Source organism: Micrasema longulum, unplaced genomic scaffold, assembly GCF_059751315.1.
Source record: "Micrasema longulum isolate JH-2025_06_02 unplaced genomic scaffold, ASM5975131v1 h1tg000321l, whole genome shotgun sequence".
NCBI classification, from domain to species: Eukaryota; Metazoa; Arthropoda; class Insecta; order Trichoptera; family Brachycentridae; genus Micrasema; species Micrasema longulum.
Genome location: NW_028277525.1, coordinates 243714 through 266533, shown reverse-complemented (window position 1 = coordinate 266533; position 22820 = coordinate 243714). Strand labels below are relative to the sequence as shown.

Below are 22820 nucleotides of genomic sequence, written 5' to 3'. Positions count from 1 at the left end.
TATTAATTTTAAGATCGTATTTATTTTGCAATATTCAAACAATGGTAAGTATTTAATATTTATATTTTGATTGGATATTTATTTTACCCAAATGAATTTAAAATACTTAAATATGTATGAATATATGAAAAGCAAATTGACAAAATGAAGTAAAAAACAAACTTGTGATTTGTGTTTGATTAAAAATATATTGTATCTGTAATTTAAAAATAATTAGGCTGCAATCCCTGAGGACACTATTTTTTCTCTACTTACCTCTTTGGGTTACATTTACTCATTTTAGTAAAAAGTGAGGGGATATTTTTTTTTCCATGCTGATAATATGCCTACACGCTATAGCCTACGTAAAACTAAATTAATTATATGATGGGAGATATTGTGTCCCTGTAAAAAACAGTTGGCAACAAAGATGTCCCAGTATGTTTAGATTTACTTCAAACTACGATCCACGGAAGGGAAGTATTGAAAAATATATCTTTATAATATGTGAGTCGATCCTAGAAGAAAAACTGTACGCGTAGGTAGTTTTTTTTGCATGATTTTGTTTTTACTTCTGAGTAAGTACATTATATTATTGTAGTGTCTAGGTACTTGAAATATTATAGTAGTCATTTTACTCAAATAAATTTAGTGTATTAGAAAACAAACTAAGGAGATGAAATATTGTAATAATCAAATGAAAAACATTATAATAAAACAGAACTACGTTTTTTTTTTTTAATCCCGGATTACTCATTAAATATACATAATGTTTATTACAGTTAGAATAATTTGTTAAAATTAATACTTACATAAATTTACCAATGATATTTACATTTACAGTGCCTTTGCAAAAAATAAAAAAACCTCTTGAGTTTAAAAATGTTACACTTTAAATAGGATAACAAAAAATAGATCAAAATAGTAAAGAGTAATAAAAAAATGTAATGACATGTTAAATTCGTATATTTATTTTCAATAAATTGTATTTGATGACAGTTTCTTTTTAGTTTTTTGATGGAAAATATATATTTTCTACTTTGGAAAATTTTAAATGCTGTTGAAGTCATGTTTACTTTCAATACAATATTAATTATGGTTTTCTGGACTACTTTTATATTATTTTTGCATTATTTTGTCATTTCATGTGTTTATAAAGGATATCCCAGAGATTGTATAGTACAAGGATATCCATCTAAAGATAATGTGAAGTAAAAAGTCGGATGGTAATTTTTATTACCTACTTTTGTTTTTTTTTTGTTTTACATAGAAAGCCGACATTCCATCTACAAAAAATGTGAATGCATTATTCATACATCATACATTATTTCAAAGACAATTGAAAAACAAATTGTTTATGGAATATGATCCCGCGATTGCGCTGTCAGTGTCAGTTCCGATTGTCAAAGTTTGAATTTTGAATTTTTTGGATTCCCGTGAGATGTTGTCATTCCACAACTATGAGTTTTTACACTATGTCGTTTGATTAATTATTATGATTATTTGTATCTTGCGCGAAATAAACTCAACGTTTATTAAAAATGCGGCGAAGTTTAGCGCCAAGTCAAACGACTCGATGTGACGATGAATTGTTGTTCAAAAGCCCAATTCTTCAAATAGCAAAGAAGCGCCGTACAAGAGAACCATTAAAACAAGTTGCTTTGTCGCAGAAAATATCAATTAATTTACCGGGGTCTGAACATGAAGCTCTTATCCGACAAATTCTCAGCAAACAGTTTAAAGTGCCGATTCCTAACTATATTTCTTCGTATAGTACTAAGAGTTTGGGTTTAAAAAAATCTTCCGTCAGGAGAGCTCTCCACGATCCCGACGAGCCGAATGCTCTTGTGTTATTTCGCCCCGCGTTTATTCCGGAACATGAAAAAATCAAAATCGATCCTGAAAAAATTCAAGTCGCGGTAGTGGTGGACCCGGTAGTTGGAAATATTTTACGGCCGCACCAGAGGGATGGAGTCAAGTTCATGTACGACTGCGTCACCGGGACACAGATCGAAAATGCCTACGGGTGCATCATGGCCGACGAAATGGGGCTCGGCAAGACGTTGCAGTGTATAACTCTGCTATGGACCCTCCTGAGGCAAGGGCCCGACTGCAAACCCACCATTGTGAAAGCCATCATAGTTTGCCCTAGCAGTTTAGTCAAAAATTGGTTCAACGAAATCCACAAATGGCTCGGCCAACGGGTAAACGCTCTCCCCATGGATGGGGGCTCCAAAGCAGAAATAGAATTAAAGCTTAATAATTTCATGAACACGTATTCTTCCTCGAGAGTCGCTACGCCAGTTTTAATAATTTCGTACGAAACATTCAGATTATACGCTAAAATTCTCCATTTGTCAGAAGTCGGCCTGGTGCTGTGTGACGAAGGTCATAGATTAAAAAATAGCGAAAACCAAACTTACCAAGCTCTCATGGGACTCAAATCCAAGAGGAGGATTCTGATTTCCGGAACGCCGATTCAAAATGATCTACTCGAGTATTTCAGTCTTGTTCACTTCGTTAATGAAGGAATATTGGGCACGGCGCAAGAATTCAGAAAGAAATTCGAAAATCCTATTCTAAAAGGGCAAGACGCTCTCGCTTCTGAAAATGAAAGGATCAAGGCTCAAGAGTGCCTGTTGATTCTAACAACTCTGGTCAACAAGTGCATGATACGCCGCACTAGCACATTACTAACCAAGTATCTCCCCGTCAAGTTCGAGCAAGTCCTCTGTGTCAAGTTGAGCGAGTTGCAGAAACAGCTGTACAAAAACTTCATCAGTTCTGAATCAATTAGAAAAACTGTTACCGGTAAAAATGACGGCAAGTCTTCTCTGAGTGCACTATCCAGTATAACAACTCTCAAGAAATTATGTAACCATCCCGATCTCGTTTACGAGAAGATATTAGAACGATCGGAGGGATTCGAAAAAGCGCATCAATTACTTCCGTCTAATTACAATACTAAGGATGTGCTACCCGAGCTGTCTGGAAAACTATTAATTCTCGATTGTATATTGGCGAATCTAAAAACTAACACGGATGATAAAATAGTACTCGTTTCAAATTACACTCAAACATTAGACTTGTTCGAGAAGCTTTGTAGGAAACGTTCTTACCAGTATGTACGTCTCGACGGTTCCATGTCTATTAAAAAGCGCGCGAAGGTTGTGGAGAATTTCAATAAACCGGAGTCCACCGAGTGGATTTTCATGCTCAGTTCTAAAGCCGGCGGTTGCGGCCTCAATCTCATCGGAGCCAACAGGCTTGTCATGTTCGATCCCGATTGGAATCCCGCGAACGACGATCAAGCTATGGCGAGAGTGTGGAGAGACGGACAGAAGAAACCGTGTTATATCTACAGGCTCCTGGCCACGGGAACTATAGAAGAGAAGATCTTCCAGAGACAAGCGCATAAAAAAGCGTTAAGCGATAAAGTAGTCGATCAAAATGAAGAGTCTATGCGACACTTCAGCTCCGAAGACCTGAGAGACCTATTTAGATTAGAAGAAAACACGCTTTCTGATACTCATTCCAAATTCAAGTGTAAGCGTTGTGTAAATAATATCCAGGTCACTCTGCCTCCGGAGTCTTCAGATTGTACGTCAGATCTCTCGAACTGGTACCACTGCGCGGATAAGAAGAGCTTAGCCGACTTGGTGCTCAAGCAGTGCTGGGACTTGGCGAAGTCAATTTCCTTTGTTTTTCATCACAGATCCGCTAAAGTGGAAGCGCAGGAAGTGGAAAAAACTGAAAATAAAGAAAATGTCAAAACTAAATATAAAGAAATGGATGAGGATGAAGATTTTAGCGAGAAAGATGATTCTGATGATGAGGATTATGAATAATATATTTAGTTGAAAACATGCTTTCAGCACCTGTGGAGTTAAAGGCAACACTAAAAACTTTGAATATCTATTTTTTTAACTTTGAGAAAATTCTTGTATTTTTTTTGATATTTTACTTTTTTACATGCGAAATATTTTTGAAAATTAAAATTGTATGCATAATTATTTAACCTTTAAAATACAAAACCGATTTGAATGGTGAGGATTATGAATAGGTAATATATTATTTTTTTTGTTCATAAAAAAATCTTATTTCAATACATATATTTTATGCTCTGTATTAAATATATTTTTTTAATTGAAAATGTATACATACCAATGTACCTTTTCGATTAAAAAATCTGTTATTTTGATTTGTTAAATTTTTAAGAAAAATTTTGGTTTTATTTTGAATTTTGTAATTTTTACTAATGTATATTATGATGGCTTGTAAGTAACAACACGATTTTCTCAGTAATTAAATAGTTTATTTATCAGTTATCTCTCAATTCACAAAGCTTTTTCTAATCCCCTAATACATCGTGGTGGCGTCATAAAGCTCGCGTCATCCCAACCCTTAGTATTTCCTGCCATCTCGTGGTAGATTATGTAAGCTTAGACCACCGGTGCTAAATTCAAATTTTTAGCATCATGAGTCCTAACAATATACATTAAAAAAAAAAAAATTGTCTTTTTTATTTGAAATATATTTAAATCTAAAGATTCAATTAAAGATAATGTGAAGAATGTAATAAAACATATTTTTATTTCCTGTTATTTTTTTAGTGTTCTTTAAAATCTTTAAATCGCAATAATAAAACACAATGTACTTAAATAATGTGAAAAATTTATTTAAAAAAAAAACAATTCATAGTAAATATTGCATTATATAAAATCATACACCACAAACAAACATTTAAATATCACACTGGTTTAAAAACAAAATAAATTAAAATATGAGATTTTGTTAATTTTACACTACACATATAAATAGGTAACATATTTACTTGCATAAGTTATGGTCTATTGTTAAGAACAAATTACATTTTCAATTTGCAAGAAATAATTTCAAATTTTTAAATGAATAACTTACAAGTTACCAGTCCTCTAAATTGTCTATCTATTAAGCTTTTTAAAACTTTTTTTATTTAAAATAATCTAATGTTGTCATTTAAAAACACAATGTAAGATCGAAAATAAATTACATTGCGTAAGTGCGTGATTTAATTCATTTATTCATTCTTATACAAGTATTATTTCTTTTACACAAAGGAAAAAAAGAAATATAAATATTTATAACTTAGTGATGACTGTTTTACATTTTTTGTTTACACATAACATATATACTTTGTGATACGCATGTCTTTTAAGCTAAATGATTGGTTACATAACTTTGAAAATAACAATTTCTTCGTGTTATTGCTATGTTGAAAGTGGGAGTGAAACTCTTAAGAACAATTAACTGGAGCAGCTCAGCTTGAGGCAGTACGCCCAGTTTGGTGGTTGTGAAGCAAAACCAGATTTTTCCGCCGCTTCGTTTATCTCAAATGGCTTCTCGAGAACTTCCATAAGAAAATGAACCTGGAAAATCATTATTAAGTTAATGGTTTTATTGTATTGTTAGGGGTTAGGGCACAGCTGATTGAATGAACACTTTGCTAGAATGAACCTTTCTGAAACTTCTCCATGGTCTGTTTACCTATACACATTCCTAAGTGAATGGGATGCTTTATATCACAAAGGAAGCCGCATCCTCGTAGGACCACCGGTTAAACCTGAGGACTACTATGAGGATACTTTTAGGACTTGGGCTTGGAGGGGGAGGGGAGATTTAGCAAGGACGTAAACGGTAACCAGGCTCTTTAAATACCTAGGCTGCTTGGAGGGCAAGAACTAATTTACGTGAAATGGCCACAATAGATCTACACAGATTGAAGTGGCTCGGCAACCTACGTGGTGCAGTGGTTAAGACGCTTGACTCACGCACGGAAAGTTCTGGGTTCGATTCCCGGTGAGAACACAAAAATTAAATGTGATTTTTCTCAAGCCTCGGTGTTCCATACTATAATTCACCACTGTACTTGGGCTCCTGGCCTGTTGTGGTGCAAAAAAAGTGACATCAGGAGCTTATATAGCACTGACCTCCATTTTACAGAATAAGATTATGGGTCAGTGATTTATGCTAAACTGTCTTAGGACAACATAACTCTGTTGAGTAATGCCAGAGATGCAATTTTATATGAGAGCATTTTTTTAGATTTATATTGTGAATAATTCGGTTAGTAGAAATAATTTAACAATGTTTTTTTTCTCATTTTGAAACATTTCTAATAAAACTGCATTATAGATGTAATTATTATGTATAATAGTAATAATAATTCCAAAAAGCTATGCATATTTTAAAATGGCATTTGGGAGAGTTTTGCAATAGATGTAGGTCTATTGTGGCAGGTCTCTAGTTTACTAGACCCAGACTACTGAGAGATTCGCTTTCCGCTCTATTGCATTTTGATTCCAATTTTCTAAACTAACTAAAAATGGGCACCAAAGTGAAATACATTTTGATAAATTATGAGAATGCAAATATTTTTATTTATTAAAAAAACTGTAAATAAAAAACAACCTTTGAAAAGTCGTTCCCCTCAGCTGAAGTGATAGCATCTTGTAACATCCAGTTCCGAGGAATGTAACGAGGGTTCACCGCCTTCATTATACGTCTCCTCTCATCTTCCATTGTCGGCCCACAGTCTGAGTCAACTAGAAATTGATATTTATATTTTAATGGTATCCGCTAGTCTGGTAAAATGATTCACCTATAATCTGTTTGAACGCTGGAGCGAGACTATTTTTCGGAGATGATTTTTTGGATTTTTACAGCCGTAGCTGCACATTGTGTTTTTTTGAGCTATCGTGCCGTGTGTCATTTGCACTTTTTACCAATGTTTTGAATCACATTTCGGTCTATTATCAGGGTTGATAAAATTTGTGTAACCTTATGCACGTACAAATTTTAATGTGTCATAGTCATTATTTTTTAAATGTCTAAATTTAATCAGATCACTTAAATAAATACACTGCTGCACGCTCCCCGAAGGTTGGAGTACAAACTCTGTTGGCTAATCTAAAAATCGTTGCTTAACTCTGTGCCAGAATATATAAAGATACTATGTATTCAATGTGAATTAGCTAAAGGTCCTCACAATTAGCTACATCCAAATAAATAGGAAAATAATTATACCTGTATGAGCTAACACAGCTTTGATGTTGATGGATGCAGAAATAGAGGAAGACCGAGAAAGACATGGCATGACCAAATCCAACAAATACTTAAAGATGGACATGTCAAAAGTCGGAATAATCAGCGCGCGTGCATGAGAAGATGTATGAATGTAGAGGAAGCGAGATCTGTATGCAAGGATAGAGTGTTGTGGCGTTCTATCCTCTCTGCCTACCCTTACGGGGAAACGGCATGATGGTTTGTTTGTTTGTTTTGAGCTAACATAAAAAAATGGACAGTTAATTCAGTTACAGGCTATACTTAGCATGGATTGTCATAGTTGTCGGCCTCGTGGCGTAATGGTCGGCGAGTTTGCCTACCGTGTGAGAGGTCTCAGGTTTGATTCCAGACACGGTTGATATAAAATATTTATTCAAAAGGGTGTTTTTATGCTTAATATTTTATAGTCCCTGGACTGGTACCTACTGATCATCTTATCTTCATGCGATTGGTGTACCAATGCAGTGCCCTATGCACCATTAGATGGAAAGGGAATGATGATGATAGCATAGATTGTTTATATCTCATCAGAAGTACAAAACAGTGAGAGTGAAGGAATATTTTGTAAAAAAAACTTACAACTCGCTTGTTCTCTAAATCTAAGGGCTGGCTTTATAACCAACTCTAAACATCTGTAAATGTCAAGCCTGGCGTTGAATTCCAAAACATATACCTACCGACTTTGGACAGTCTCTCTATGTAGGTGTCCACCCACATTGGCCAAGATTCGTGCGAGGAGAGTCTCTTGAGGGCCCATTTACTCTCCAGAGCCATTTCATTGGTAAATTCGGTCGGTTCCAACTACAAAAACATGTATTGTTAGGTACTTAAACATTCAAATAATACATGGTGTATAGTTGAAATTTTATAATATAGCAGTTTTCTGTGTTATAATATGCAGATTTCTAAGTGTACATATTATATTTACTGTAATTTATAACACTTTTAATTATAGTAACTTATCGGTAATAATCTATGCGATAAAAAATTCTCAATACAATTGTATGGTTTTCGTGATTTCAATGGATCATCGATTAAAGTTTATCAATCGGGAAATATTATATTTTTTAATATTGCCACACTTCTATCTGATGCGTGGCAACATAGGTGTTATATTAGAATATTAAATATCATCAATCAAAATCTTTGTGTTTTACATGTTTGAATATTATTTGCCACTAGAATAAATACAGATTTTTTTAAACACATAAATTCCAGGTGAAAATAATGAGAGTGGAATTATAAATACTTCTGCAGATTAAAAGGCAAAGGATGCAGCGACCCAGACCATAAACTGCATGTGTACATAATTTGAATCAAACATCAGCGTGTAAAATGGTACTATATTATATGTTGTTATTATATTAAAATAGTAAGCAACCAGCCTCGAGGCTGCGGCCGCAGCACTAGCTGTTAACCACTTGTTTGCAATTACTAGGCAGAGGATACCAGACGCTTGACTGCCTACCCTAAATACCCTTCAGTTATCGATCACCGCTTTCATTTACAAATATCAAGATTTGTGCTCGAAAATACTCCAAAAATGCAAGTAAAGTAAAAATGGACAAACTGACACTAGACTGGCATTGATTTTGACCACAGCTTTGACGTTTGACTACAGAACACAATATCTTTAATCTATGCCGTTTGACCACGTAACCACAGTAAATTAATCTTATTCCACTGTGATCGGTCAAGTTGCTTAAGGACCTTTAAACAACGTCGATACACATTTGTGGTTGAGCAACTGGAGAGTGAATATAACATGAGAATTAACACAAACGAAACTAAGGTCACAGCCGTGAGCTGAAATGAGCAGCAAGTAAGAGTAACGATGTCAGGAGTTCCAGTAAAAAATGCCAAGAAGTTTGTCTACCCTTGAGAGTAAGATCACCTGGGACGGTCAGTCAAAGAGCGATGTTGACAGCCGTATACATCAGGCAAGACTCGCGCTTAAAAGAAAATCCAACATTTTAAAATCAAGAAACTACGCAAGCTCCTCGTCTAAACCTATGTATGGAGTGTCTTAATGTACGGCTGCGAGACGTAGTGCCTATTCGAAAGAAACAAAAAGAGACAAGCTTTCAAGATCAAAAATCATAGTATAGTATTTGAAAAATAGAGAATTTAAAATAGGCATAATAACAATTCTAATAGATGTTATTTTATTAACGCCTTATTTGATCTACATTTGATTAAAATTATTGAATAATATACTAATATTTTTATTTATTTAAACAAAATATACAAAATCAGTAACCTCACTGAGCTGCCAAAAGGTGATGGTAAAATCAGCGCCAGTTTCCTGCATCATGTCCAGTAACTTCTCTACTATAAGGTCGTCTCCCTTCTGTTCACTCTTCAATCCCAGTTTGCCAAGAAAAACTTTACTAAAAATTAAGAGGGAAACATCAAAAACTTGTCAACTAAAGTTAGTAAATATTATTGTGTCGTGTCGTACCTATCTCCTTGCCAGGGCTGACAACATTAACATGTAAATAATAAAACACATTGTCACCTTCCCATCACCACAGTATACATTGTATTCACGAAAATATTTTGATATGTTTGCAGTTATGCCGCCTAGGGCCGTCAAAATTGTGTCTCTCATTTAGGAAATGAGGGCTATAGCTGTCAGTCTAAAAGACATCATAAGTGAAAAGACGAATACAGCCTACTCAAGACTGAAGTAATTAATTATTGAATTGAAGTTAGTAATTTTTTGGGTGATCCTATGTAAGTTGGATTTGTTCCTACCTTCCGGTTTTTTTCTACAAATCACTCAGTTTACCCTGAAGATGGCCCCAACTATTTTTACTTTAATGAAAGACATAACCCCAATAATACAATGCATACAAATAATACAATCACTAGATCCTCAACACAAAGACAACTTAAACAAATACATATTAATACCACTTTCGACCAAAGAGATTTTGAGTATTATGCAATTAAAATCTATAACCTACTTCCACTGTCTATTGAAACAATTAGAAATGAGAAAATGTTCAAAAAGGCTATAAAAAAATGGAAATTGGAGCTGGGTAGAAGTAAAATGGACTGTCTCATTCGCCCAAACCAACATTGAATAGTTTTGAAAACTTTCTGAACATTTTGTTAATTATCTCTGTATATTAAGTCTTCTTTGTTTATTCTCACATGTTAAAATATTTTTTTAAAGTATATTGTTAAGTGTCCTCGGCATGGGTAACTCCAGTAAGGTCATATTATTTTATTGTCAATAATGGAAAAAAATTAATAAAAAAATGTCAGAACGAATCCAACTTACGCGAAACCACCCAAAAAAAATACATTTTGATAACAGCAACCGTAAAAACCTACGACACCTGTGTTAAAACATGCGCAGTTTAAGGGCACAACAACCACTAGTTCTAAACATGCACCAATTAGTGTTTTCACTATTTTTACCTACAGAATTCTATTCTTGCCAAAGGTTTCGAGAGACTTGAGTATATGGGAAATGTGCACCTTCTGGGCATTGCTCAAGATGGGGGATATGGCAGCGGACAACTGAGATAAATTCCAACACACTATCTGAAAAGAAAAGTTACGTTCTGTCAACGGGTTCTATTTGTTACATATCTTCATAATTGTAGAACAACAAGGCATATGATTTTCTTCAACTTTACAAAGAGAGCGGCAGTTTGAACTGTTGTTTGATAAGTGCGAAAGTATACCAATGAGGAACTTCAACCCTACAAGAAATTGGATACAAAAAATGTTTTCTTGCATAAAAATTAGAGCATTAAATATTACGGCAAAATTTCTTGAAAATGTACGAAAAAATAATAAAAACGCACTACTTTGATTGACGTCACTGGTTCACATGAACCAACAAATGATGTGACAGCTGTGAAGGATATCCGGTTAGCTTACCGTAAACGAACCAATGGGAAGAACTAACAGTGAGCAACCTCTGACGTCACACGCGGAGTTATTACACAGAAATACAAAAACTTTAAAAAATCATAGCGCTGATAATACGATATGTAAAAAAATTTGGCTTAGTTTAATAGTCTATTAACAAATAAAAAATTATAAAAAAGACACTGAACTTCCTAATTGATACTCGGGTTGGTTGTATACATTTTATTATTTTCAAACCTGGAATATAAAGACTTTATAAAACCTTTTCAAGATCACATATCGTCTGACTAACTTGAAAAACTCCAATATCCAAAAATAAAAATTTTACGGGAGAAATGTAAATTTTTTTTAAATTTTTATTTTTGTAGAATGGAGTTTTGCAAGTTAGTCAAGACGATATAAAAGAAAGTCAATGTCACATTTTCTCACATCCGTTGTTCTACGATCACAACTATATGTTGTCACTAATACCTTTTAAATAAAGAAAACATATTATCTTTTGTGTCACACAACTGTTTAAGAAATTAAATCGCTTATAAAAATTAAAAAATGAGGAAAGAAAGAAAAATCACGAAACGAGTATGTCTCAAAACCGTAGACTTAGAAAAGTCGGTAAGTGGTCATACACAAATATTTAATAACATTTAGTGAAATGTTTGACCACAAAGTTTAAATATTAATAATAAACAAAATATATTTTTTTTAAATAATATGAAAAGTTGGAATACTCAGCATGCGTGAGATGATAATATATGAATGTATAGGAAGCGAGAGCATTCTATCTTCTCTTTCTACGCTTACAGGGAAACGCATGACGGTTTCTTTGTTTGTTTGATATCCCGGAACAGGCAATTTTCCACTACACACGAGTGCATTGCAAAAAATAAATTAATAGACATTTTACTTCTAATTGTTTTCCAAGAGCGTATCTGCCCTCATCGTCCGAATGGTTGGGAACATATCCACTGTCGTACGAGTCTGCGAACCCGTAAGGGCCAAAGTCAATAGTCAGGCCGATGATGCTCATGTTGTCTGTGTTCAGCACACCGTGGGTGAAACCAAAACCTACAAATATTCATGAAATAAGTACCTATGTATATAATATAATAATGAAAATATTACAACAGAGATAAAGAACATTTAAGATAAGGTAATATAAAAGTCTAGGCATCTACAGGGCTTATGACCTGTCAATGGCTGGTTTAAGTGGCCACTTTACACACTGTGTAACATTCACCATTCTACCCATATTTGAACATCTATATTCCTTCAATTCTTTCATCTGTTGATGTTTGTGAAGTTAAAGAGCTGAAACCTTTATTTATGCCGGTGAGATTCATCTAATTGAATTATTTCACCTACATACTAGGCAACGCCTGAAAATGTTATTTTTCCAATTTCTATACTTCTTCATGGACCAGGTAATTTATCAACAATATTTTGAGTTTGCCCAAATTGAGAATCTCACCTGCATAAATAAAGGTTTCAGCTCTTTAACTTCACAAACATCAACAGATGAAAGAATTGAAGGAATATAGATGTTCAAATATGGGCAGAATGGTGAATGTTACACAGTGTGTAAAGTGGCCACTTAAACCAGCCATTGACAGGTCGTAAGCCCTGTAGATGCCTAGATGTATGGCACGGCCATTTTGAAAATTTAAATCTCAAGTCTGTCATTGGTCGAATAAAATGGCTGATGGATATTGCTATGTTTGCTTCCAAACACTATTTTCAAACCATCAGATGTATGATTTTAAACTACATTTGCAACTCAACTCATAATTTTTATAAAAATAAAGTTGATAAACTACAGAATGACATCATAACCAAAAATTTTTTGGAGGTTGCTATCTTTGCTTCCAATGCCGTCACATAATAAAGTTTACAAACAATAAAAGGTTGCAGTTATGCCTTCTACGCAGTTAAGGTTAATAAAGATATGTTGATATTTCACTATAAGGTCAATAACTTAACTTAAAGTTAACTTAAAGTTTTGCGGCGATTTCCCAGAAACTCTTGGATTTTGCATCATGATGCACCAGCTCGAGCATCTGTTGATAGTTGTCCAAAAATATGACCACAGATCACTGTGCATCAGCCACAGCCTCCGTATTTAACTCCCTGTGACTTGATAGGAGATAAAACAAAAGTTGCAGCAGCAGCTGAATACCATCTCAAAAATGGAGTTTGTGAGATGTTTTGAACAGTAAAAAAACATGTGGCATATGTTCATTTTATCCGAAGGAAACTATGTTGAACAAGACAAAACCGAGATAGACAAATAAATAAATAAAAAAAAATTTTAAAAATTTAAATAAACAAAAATTGTTTAATTTCGATCAAACCTCGAATATATAAAATTAGTATGTGAAACATTTAGTAAAGCAAGACATACCTTGCCACTTGGCGACTAGATTGAGTGACCTATGAGTCACTTCTGTGAACAGCCTGATGAGACGATTATCATCTCTGATGGATATTTCTTTGAAGTGTTCCTGTGGAGAAATGTGGGATAATTAAATTTGCAGAGTAAAAATCACCTTATATATTTAGGTCATGTCGACCTTCCCGGCTTTTTCGGGAGTTTTACCGTTGAGTAGCTATTTTTTCCAAGAATAAAATTACGTGATCAAAATGTATTCAGAATCAGTACAATAAATTTATTTGTGTTAGAATGAATAAATATAAAAGGCTTAGTTTAAAACATATGAAAATAAAATAAGAAATTCTCAAACTTGCAACTCATGAATATGTTTGTACTTAAGCCCATGGTATTTAAAAAGTAGAATATTTGCGCTTGTAATGAATAAAAACTGTTGCAAAATAATTAAAAATTATAATTAAATTACACTATATTTACATACAAATCTCAACTGTCGCAACGTAGCGTCCATGCTCCTCGAAGCAAGGTTCTGCGGTATCGCATTCATTAATTTATTTTATTTGTTTATAGACATATTCCGTCCATTTAATTACGTAAATACATCTAACTTTTTTATATACAGGAACAATAAAAATAAAATTAAAGTAAAGAAAATTAAAGCCAGAATAAAAAAATAACTACCTAGAGACAAGATCTGGTATATTTTAGTGATTGTTTAAATCTAGACTTACACCAAAAAGGTCTATATCCTGTATCGAGTTTACAATGCGACACAATTGGGAGATTAGTGCATGCAAGTTATAGTTTGTGTTGTGCTTATCAAGGAACAGCACATCATTATTTTGAAATCGATGGTTCAGAACATTGAATGCCACTTCTTACAGTAACTATGATACTGTAATTTAGTAAACTAAACATGAATATGGAGTCAATGTTATTTTTACATTTCTGTAGACTTGAGATTATTAACTTTGACTCCATTTCTCTGTAGTGTGGTCTCCTCTCTCGAGGCCAATCGTCCATGCAACTTTTCTAAGCGTGTGTCCAAAGTAGCCGACAGAGAACAAAGACAAATGACAGCTCTGAATCGCGACAAAAGATACTTATTGAAGACAAAAAATAGTGTTCTGTGTTCATCGGTAAATTAGAAGGAGGTTTACCATAATAATGAAGTCGCACACTTGTTTTAACAGGGAGAGTTCCCCATTCCGAGCGAGAAGCTCGAGAGAGCCGATCCTGAGCCAAGAAGGAGCCAGGCGTAGTACAATGGCCGCCCTCTCATTTATTGGGTTACCAGAGTAGAATATATCCCGCATCACTGGATCGTCACTCACTAATCAGAAAACAAAAAAACCTTTTTACCTACATAAATAATTTAGCCCACACATTATTTATTTTACTAAGAGGATACGCAGTCAAAGAGCACTTTGACAAATATATTTTTCTTGTCACTCTCTCGCAGATCTTCTTCCCGGCTACTGTTTGAAAAAGACAACTTTAAGAAATTGACTGTGTCGGCACGTTTTGCTTTGTTTTCAAAATAGCTATCATGTTTGCATACCGTACGTCCGAAGACGGTATATAAAACTATGAGCTTTTATGGGTTTTTGGATGACACCTACAAAAGACAATTTATTGTAAAAAACAAATGATAAGGACACCTCAATGGTGGATATCTATAGTATGTAATGCTTTAATGCCATAATTCAGGGAGAAAATATGGGAATATGTTTATATTAAGAAAAGTGAGACTACGAGGCGAATGTTGATAGACGCAGATTTTTAAGAAAACTGAGAAAGAGGTGGCAAGATGAAAACTCACAAATACTTATGGATGTACTTGCCGAAAGTTTAAATAACTGGCGCTTAAGATGTAAAAATGTAGAGAAAGCAAGGTATGTATATCGTGGGTATACAAGGAAAACCGTTTAACTGCAAAAAGCCAGTTTAGCGTAAATTGAATTTTAAAGTTTGGTTGTTCATTAAAAATCAAGTTTTGTTTTTTTTTTCTTTAATATTTATTATTTATTATTCATGAAACATACATTTATACATTACAGAATTTATATGAATCAAAAAGCAAGAAAATTTTGATAAATAAATAATGAAGTAAGATAAGAAAAATAAAATACGCATTTAGCTGATTTTCCTTGTGAAGATATTTGTGCCGGTTGAGTTAGCCGGTGACATTGTCTAACTGAACTGAGTTGAATGAAATTCAACACTGTCTTCATCTTCAGGTAAAGCATCTATCACATTAGCGGAAGTGGAAAGACCCTTGTACCAATGATGGAAATCTTTGGGAATGACTCCTGTTTTGCATAACTTTAACAAGTCTTTTTTAACTTCGCTGTAGTAAAGTATCATTAATGCAGATATTTTTACTTGTAATAAAAACTTTGGATGTGATATTGTTTTAGTAACGAAAACCAGACAAAGACGCTTAACCTTTTTTCCTTGTATATTAATTATTAAAACATATACTTCAATTAAAAAATAATCACTTAAAATCATTTAAGTGATTTTCTTCATAAAGATTTAAAAAGAAATGCTATATATACGTTTTTACTCGCTCTACAATTCTCACAAACTCAGTTAATTGCGGTCATATCATTTAACCGATTATACCTGCAGATAGAGGATAAAAATTTGAAGTTAATGGTATTCATAACTCAAATATGCCAAAAACGTAGTTAACCGGTTTTCCTTGTACACCCACGATATATGCAAAGACAGAGTGGTGTTTTTATCCTCACTGCAGTCAAACAATGGTGTAATGGTTTGTTTAAGTTTAAACTGATTGGTCTAAGAAGAAGTATGAACATTATTAAGTATTTTCAGGCTCTGATTATCTCTTGCCTATCTTTGATCATTCGTATCTCTTCTTTATATTTGTTTTTTTTTTTTGTAGGTAAAATTAATTTGGTAAAATCTCACATAAAAGTGGTCTTCGGCTCATTTCATCATCATAATCCGCACCTGATGGTGCATAAGGCACTGCATTGGAAAAGTACATGCAGTGTACCTCGATCACAGGAAGGTAAGGTGATCAGTCTTACGCTTCAGGACAGTGAAATATTGCAGTGTAAAACCGCCATAAACCGTTATAAAAACAAACATTGAGAATCGAACCCAGAAGCTCAAACATGGTAGGCGAACACGCCAAGCACTACACTACGAGCGAACTTTTCTCCACTCAATTCTTTTTCGGGATTTTTACCCAAAAGTAGCCGTCGAGTCGAAAAGACTGCCAGGATTCCGGTTGTATTTTCATATATTTTTGATTGGGATTCTAAAGCCTTTTTAACCATCCTAATATTAAAAGTAATTAATTTTTCCTATCTAGTATATCTTCGTTCAATCTTCCGGAGACCTTATAGAGCGGAACAACATGCTTACTAATTTTCTCACAAAACTAACCGACTAGAGCTCCAGCTCTCGTAGTGGGTATACCCAGATAGTGAAAAGCTTCGGAAGCCACCATCTCCCGTATAGAGGAGCGAAGCACGGCGCGGCCGTCCGCATGGCGAGAGTACGGAGTGGGGCCGGAACCCTTCAACTGCAGTTCCCATTTCGTACCAGCCCTGGAACACAAACACATACGGGTAGTCGTCGACTTGCAACATATGCGACTAACGAATCTTTGACTTTGCGACCACAGTCCGTGATCGGCTATCCGCCTGCGCTGAGCGTGGCGATAGCAATTTAAGCATTGTTTACAAAAAAAAAAGAAAATTACTGAACCTGCTGAAAAGCATAGGCTATTGAAAAAAAATAGAAACCAGATAAATGAATGCAGTGATTTACTATTTATTACAAAAACAGATGAACACAGAAAACCAAGAAAAACTTTTTTTTTTTTTCACATTTTTTTTTAAACCATAAAATAACGTTCGAAGAACCTTATAATGTCAATAGTGCTAATTGTATTCTTCATGGTGAATTTAGAGTAGATGACGGCGTCTCTTATGTTTTTTCTTAAAAATGTCATAAGCCAATGAGGGAGTTCGGTGATTTTATTTTCTTTTTTTATTTGTTGATAGAATACTAAACTAAGCCAAAATTTATATTTTTTATGTATCGTATTATCAGCGCAAGTTTTGTATTTTTGAAATCACTTCGCGTGTGACGTCTTAAGTTCTCTTCCCCTTCTTCTCGATGAGTTCTGCTGATTGGTCAGTTACCTTGGCGTTAACCGGAAATCTATCACAACTCTCTTATCATTGGATGATTCAGAAGAACTAGTGACATCATGCAAAGTAGTTAGTTTTTAGTAAAACCTTTTTAATTTAAATTGCAAACATATTTTTTATTTAAATGTTATCTATTAAAATATCAATAGTAATACATGTAAAAAAAATATTAAAAATAAAATATCCAGAGAATAAAACCAATGACAGATATCCAAAGAAATACGTTAAATACTCGTACAATACATGCTAGTGTGTTTGTGTGAGTGTAAGTGTGTGAGAGGGTAGGTGAATGGAATGAGGGTGGACATGTGTGTAAATATTATTGCGCAAGTGTCAAAAACATAAAATATTAATAATTAGAGATAATACATAATTATACATAATTTTATATAATACTCCCAAGGAATTTTTGTAAAAAACTCATTTAGGGACATGCAGATAACCATATTTATTTACAGACGTTTTTATATTTTAAACTATAACATTATTTACAAAAGCAGAATAAAAATTATGATGCACTACAAATGAAAAGGGTATGAAAAAGTTTAAAAAAAATATTAAATAAATTCAAAATGATATATACATGATACAATCTGCAAAAGAAAAATTAAAACATATAAAACGTTTAAAAATTACATGTATGCATGTGCGCCGGGTGAGTGGGCCGATGATGTATGAAGTTTTTTATTTTTTAGACACCAAAGTGAAAGGGGTCTAAAAAGTTGCATTTTGAATCACATTGAACGTAAAAATTATTTTTTTAAATATTTCATACTTCTTTTGGCCCTCAACCGAGGTTTGAAGTTTATCAGTGTCTGAACATTTTGTAATATATCTATATTGATAAAATTATTTTTTGTTAGTAAAGATATAACTTAATCTCATTACAAATTTGAACACGTTTTACAACTACCGAAATGCAAAAAGTTTACACTCAGTGGAACTGATTCCGTTGAGCGCCTGGCTAATATTGACGAAAAGAATGGCTCATTAAAACAATGCTACCCGTTTATCACAAAACAAAGTGCAACTCATGCCCTTAGATGCTTATTTAATAAGGTTTAATACACATTATAAAATTTTATTGTACTGATTTTCTTACCTAAATACGAAATGACAGCCGGTTTAGCGTAAAAAAAAATACTTTTTCGAAAACTTCAAGCTCTGGTTGAGGGCCAAAAGTAGTATCAAATATTTTTTTTTGAAATTTTTTGCATTCCAAGTAATCCAAAAGGCAACTTTTTAGACCCCTTTCATTTCGAAATTCGGAAAAAAATAGTATCGGCCCACCCTAATGTATATATACAAGCTGAACGAGTACGAGAGTGCAAATGCTAAAAAATTACAATAATGAAAAAGTTTTTAAAATTAACAAAATATATGTACCCAATACAGGTTAAAAAAAATATCAAAAGCGTATTAAAATTACATATACATAATACAAGCTAAAAAAGTATGAAAAAGCATAAAAATCATTTCAATGGTATTAAAAATTACATAATCAAGCAAAAACAGTGAAATATTAAAAGTTATATGTTCAAGATCAACTAACATTATTTATTCCAAGTACTTCTGGAAAAATCATTCTTCAATTCGCACGTCCTGTTTCTATATTTTGAAATTGGTACTTTAAATAATTCGCACTCGTAATGTGTCTATTCATTAGATCAAATCCAGAGTGAATTTCCAAAATATAGTTGAAGGACTTACCTATTGACATATTCACCAACTAATAGTGCTCTACCGTCCCCTAACTGTCCAGCCCAGAACCCAAACTGATGACCACCATATCTGAAAAAGAAAAAAAAATACTCGGTAGATTTATTTATTTGAATTTTGTATACTTGTGGGCTTATTGCCAAATGGCAATTTCTTCCATCCATCCAATATAATAATAGGTGTTATTTATATAATTTAAGTTTCAAAACATGTACGAAAATAGAATAGGCATTTAGTTTATAAATTAGTTTTAAGTATATTTTTGAATGTCCATTGTTTTGCGCTGCGCTGCCGCCGCTAGAATGCCGTGAGAACTGTAGGGGGTAGTGCCTATATACGTGGAGGGAGGGAGACAGATAGAGCGGGCGGGCGGCCTTCTCTGTCGCTCTCTCTCTCTCTCCGCCCGGCATGTGACGGCTAGGCCCGCTCGGCGGGGTAAATGGTGGAGCACGTAGCGCGAACGGTATATAACATGTACAATTAAAAATAAACGACACTTCTTCTCCGACGTTTGGCATTTACTCATCTCTACTCGCTGCTCCCCGACCCGGCTTTCTACTCGATTCTACTTCACTTCGCTTGACACCTTCGCTTCACAATGGACTTGGATTTTGGACTTCTCTCTCTACGGATTCCTGACCACGGCAAACCGGCAACTTCAACCTGAAGTAAGAGGCCCTTCTGAGGACATTTCCGGCCCTGACGAGTCAACAAGATCGCCTAGCCTCCGCTGCCTTACAACCAGCGCGTTAGTGACTGCAGCGGAACCACAACACGACGCCGGTAGCGCGTTAGCTACACACAAGTTGGTATGTTAGCATTTAATATAATATCTAAATGTAATAATATAACATATTTACAGCTTAAGACCATTTATAACTAGATATTTACATTATAAATACATTTTTATTGGGTGGGGACAGAGTTAGAATATGAATAGGGAATGGGATATCAATATTAAAGAGGTCAGATAGGAAATCTGGATAACAATCATTTTTGGGGCATCCAAAAAAAAAACATGGTTTAAATAATATAGATACTAGTCTTCAATGGGAAAGGGTAATAAAGAGAGAGGAAAAGAGGAAAGATTAAGGAAGAGAAATGAGATGTTTCTTACGCGTGATTTAAATAGATCTATTGCTGTATGGTACATTATAATATAAATAAGTTATTTGATACAAAGTAAAGTTATTAATTTGTTCTCTAACAGGTTCAAGCTGAAGCGATGCGTGTATTATATTATTACGATAATGGCGCTATATAAGAGTTATTCATAAAAATAATAATACTATATATTATATTAGCTATTACATTAACATATTACAACAGAGATGAAGAACATTTAAGAGAAGGTAATATAGAAATCCAGGCATCTACAGGGCTTATGACCTGTCAATGGCTGGTTTAAGTGGCCACTTTACACACTGTGTAACATTCACCATTCTGCCTATATTTGAACATCTATATTCCTTCAATTCTTTCATCTGTTGATGTTTGTGAAGTTAATGAAGGATAAAATTATATTTTCAGGCGTTGCCTAGTATGTAGGTGAAATAATTCAATTAGATGAATCTTACCCGCATAAATAAAGGTTTCAGCTCTTTAACTTCACAAACATCAACAGATGAAAGAATTGAAGGAATATAGATGTTCAAATATAGGCAGAATGGTGAATGTTACACAGAGTATAAAGTGGGCACTTAAACCAGCCATTGACAGGTCATAAGCCCTGTAGATGCCTGGACTTCTATATTACCTTCTCTTAAATGTTCTTCATCTCTGTTGTAATATGTTAATATAAACAGCTCCCCAGGGAGTTGAATCCAGTCCTTGTCTACAAAAATTTGGACAAACTCAAAATATTGTTAGCTATTACAGTTTTATTGAATTTTACATTTATATCATACATACATGTCGGTTATCGCGTGGAACATATCTCCCGTGTAAAACAGTTGTCAAGTGTACGGTTATTTCTCGGACTATTACTAACCGGTGGGCAACTGGAACGGCTCCCGTTGGTAATTTACTACCAGAAATAAATGCCAAGAAGTCCTTTGTCCCTGCCACAGCAGGGTTCAGGTCCAAGATATTTGCCAGGGCATCTTTGGAAGCTGCCACCAGCCGAACATTGTTCGTCAGAGGAGATGGAGAAACCTACAGAAATAAATGTATTCATCATCTTACACATCCGATGGTGCATTCCTTAATCATCAAATCGACAGGATATTTACAATGTATTTTTTGGTAGACGGAATTGTAAATAACATAATTCACAGATTCATTATCTGCAGAGAATGGAGATAATAAAATAAATAGAGCGATTTTTTTTCTTATGTATTGTATTATTTTTGCTAAGGTTTTTTTAAGTTTTGAAATTTTTTGCTACTCCGCACGTGCCGTCACTAGTTTTCTTCGGTGAGTTGTCCTGATTGGTGAGTTGGCTTCCTGGAAACCGGAAATCTATCACGACGCTCGTATCATTGGTTGATTTGGAAGAACTTGTGATGTCATTTAAAGTAGTTAATTTGTTTATACATTTTAGAGAAACTACGCAGTATGCTCCAATTTTTACTGTGTGTAAGAAAATATTTTTTATATCAAATTTCTCATAGCACTGAACATTCTCGTTGTGTGCAAGTCGTATTTAAACATAAAATTTTCAATGTTCTAAAAAAATTTTGATTTTCAAAAAATCCATTAATTTATTAAAAACACCTTTTCTTGATCAAAAAATCGAATGACTATTGGATAGACAATTCCAGAACACTTATTTGAAGCGTCCATAGCAAACGACAAATGAATATCATTTTAAGATGGATTATAAACATGGAGAGGCATTTAATTGAATGCAGCAATCAGTTCTCAAAACGGTGGTAATGGCTAATAGACGCAATTTTATTTTTAATCTATGCGAGTGACAAAAACTGGCAGTCTAAAAGGTCAGCAGTCTAAAGGCAGAAAATATTGAAGAAGATTATATTATTTGGGAAATATGTCGGGAGGTGAATTTTAAATAATAATTGTTATTACCATGGAATATATTGCATTCCTAACGTTCATTCTGACATAATTCTGTGAAACTTCATCCATCGGTAGTTGCAAATATTTCGGATTCGGATCCAATGACCAATTTGAAAAATTATCCACTAGAGGCTGACACGAAGTTTCGCCCGACATTGTTACTAAAGTTTTAGGAATATTGACACAAAATCGCTGTAATGGGAAGTGAAGTTTGGAGTTTGAACTAGAATTTGCACAAATATTTTTTATAAACAAAAGAGTGAAAAGTGTACTTTTGTTCATTTTTCAAAATATTTTCCTCGGAGATCAGTCGTATCTTAACCTGTTTTCAAATTTGACATTTTGACACTTGAAAACAAAACAATCTGTGCACGTCAAACATCCGTCAACAGTAGAAACAAGTATGAAAAAAAACATTTTCAACATTTAGCTCTCTGTGATAATACAATTTAAAATAGAAACTTTTTTATGAATACGTAAATTTAACCTACCAACTTTTGTATTTACTTGTTTTATAAGTATATTGGTTT

At 33.9% G+C, this 22820-nt stretch overlaps 2 protein-coding genes across 3 annotated transcripts; one reads left to right on the top strand and one right to left on the bottom strand.

Moving 5' to 3' along the window:
• The first annotated feature begins 1368 nt into the window (after nt 1-1368).
• On the top strand, nt 1369-4641 carry okr (DNA repair and recombination protein RAD54-like okr). The gene has a single exon (XM_088224933.1). It carries the CDS (start codon nt 1521-1523, stop codon nt 3825-3827), a length of 2307 nt encoding a protein of 768 aa, XP_088081059.1. The 5' UTR covers nt 1369-1520; the 3' UTR covers nt 3828-4641.
• On the bottom strand, nt 4634-22642 carry LOC148282525 (uncharacterized). Of its 2 annotated transcripts, XM_088224935.1 has the most exons (12): nt 22300-22642; nt 21260-21423; nt 19261-19341; nt 16778-16941; nt 14518-14690; nt 13370-13469; nt 11876-12036; nt 10517-10638; nt 9344-9473; nt 7761-7884; nt 6430-6563; nt 4634-5387 (listed from the first exon to the last, which is right to left on the bottom strand). In XM_088224935.1, the coding sequence occupies exons 1-12, from the start codon at nt 22570-22572 to the stop codon at nt 5265-5267; spliced, it is 1749 nt and encodes a 582-aa protein (XP_088081061.1). In that variant the 5' UTR covers nt 22573-22642; the 3' UTR covers nt 4634-5264. The 2 variants fall into 2 exon arrangements, with proteins under 2 accessions (XP_088081061.1, XP_088081062.1); XM_088224936.1 differs by lacking the exons at nt 4634-5387; nt 6430-6563; nt 7761-7884 and having other exon boundaries at nt 9343-9473; nt 10513-10638; nt 22300-22628.
• Nucleotides 22643-22820: the final 178 nt, after the last annotated feature.

Bases quoted from the DNA above. Each gene is read 5' to 3' on its own strand.
- LOC148282525 (XM_088224935.1), bottom strand. From the start codon at position 22,572: ATGAACAAAAGTACACTTTTCACTCTTTTGTTTATAAAAAATATTTGT. The intron at 16,942-19,260 runs GTAAGTCCTTCA...TTTGTGTTCCAG, and splicing joins GTTGGTGAATATGTCAATAG to GGCTGGTACGAAATGGGAAC. The intron at 12,037-13,369 runs GTATGTCTTGCT...GAATATTTGTAG, and splicing joins TCTAGTCGCCAAGTGGCAAG to GTTTTGGTTTCACCCACGGT.
- okr (XM_088224933.1), top strand. From the start codon at position 1,521: ATGCGGCGAAGTTTAGCGCCAAGTCAAACGACTCGATGTGACGATGAA.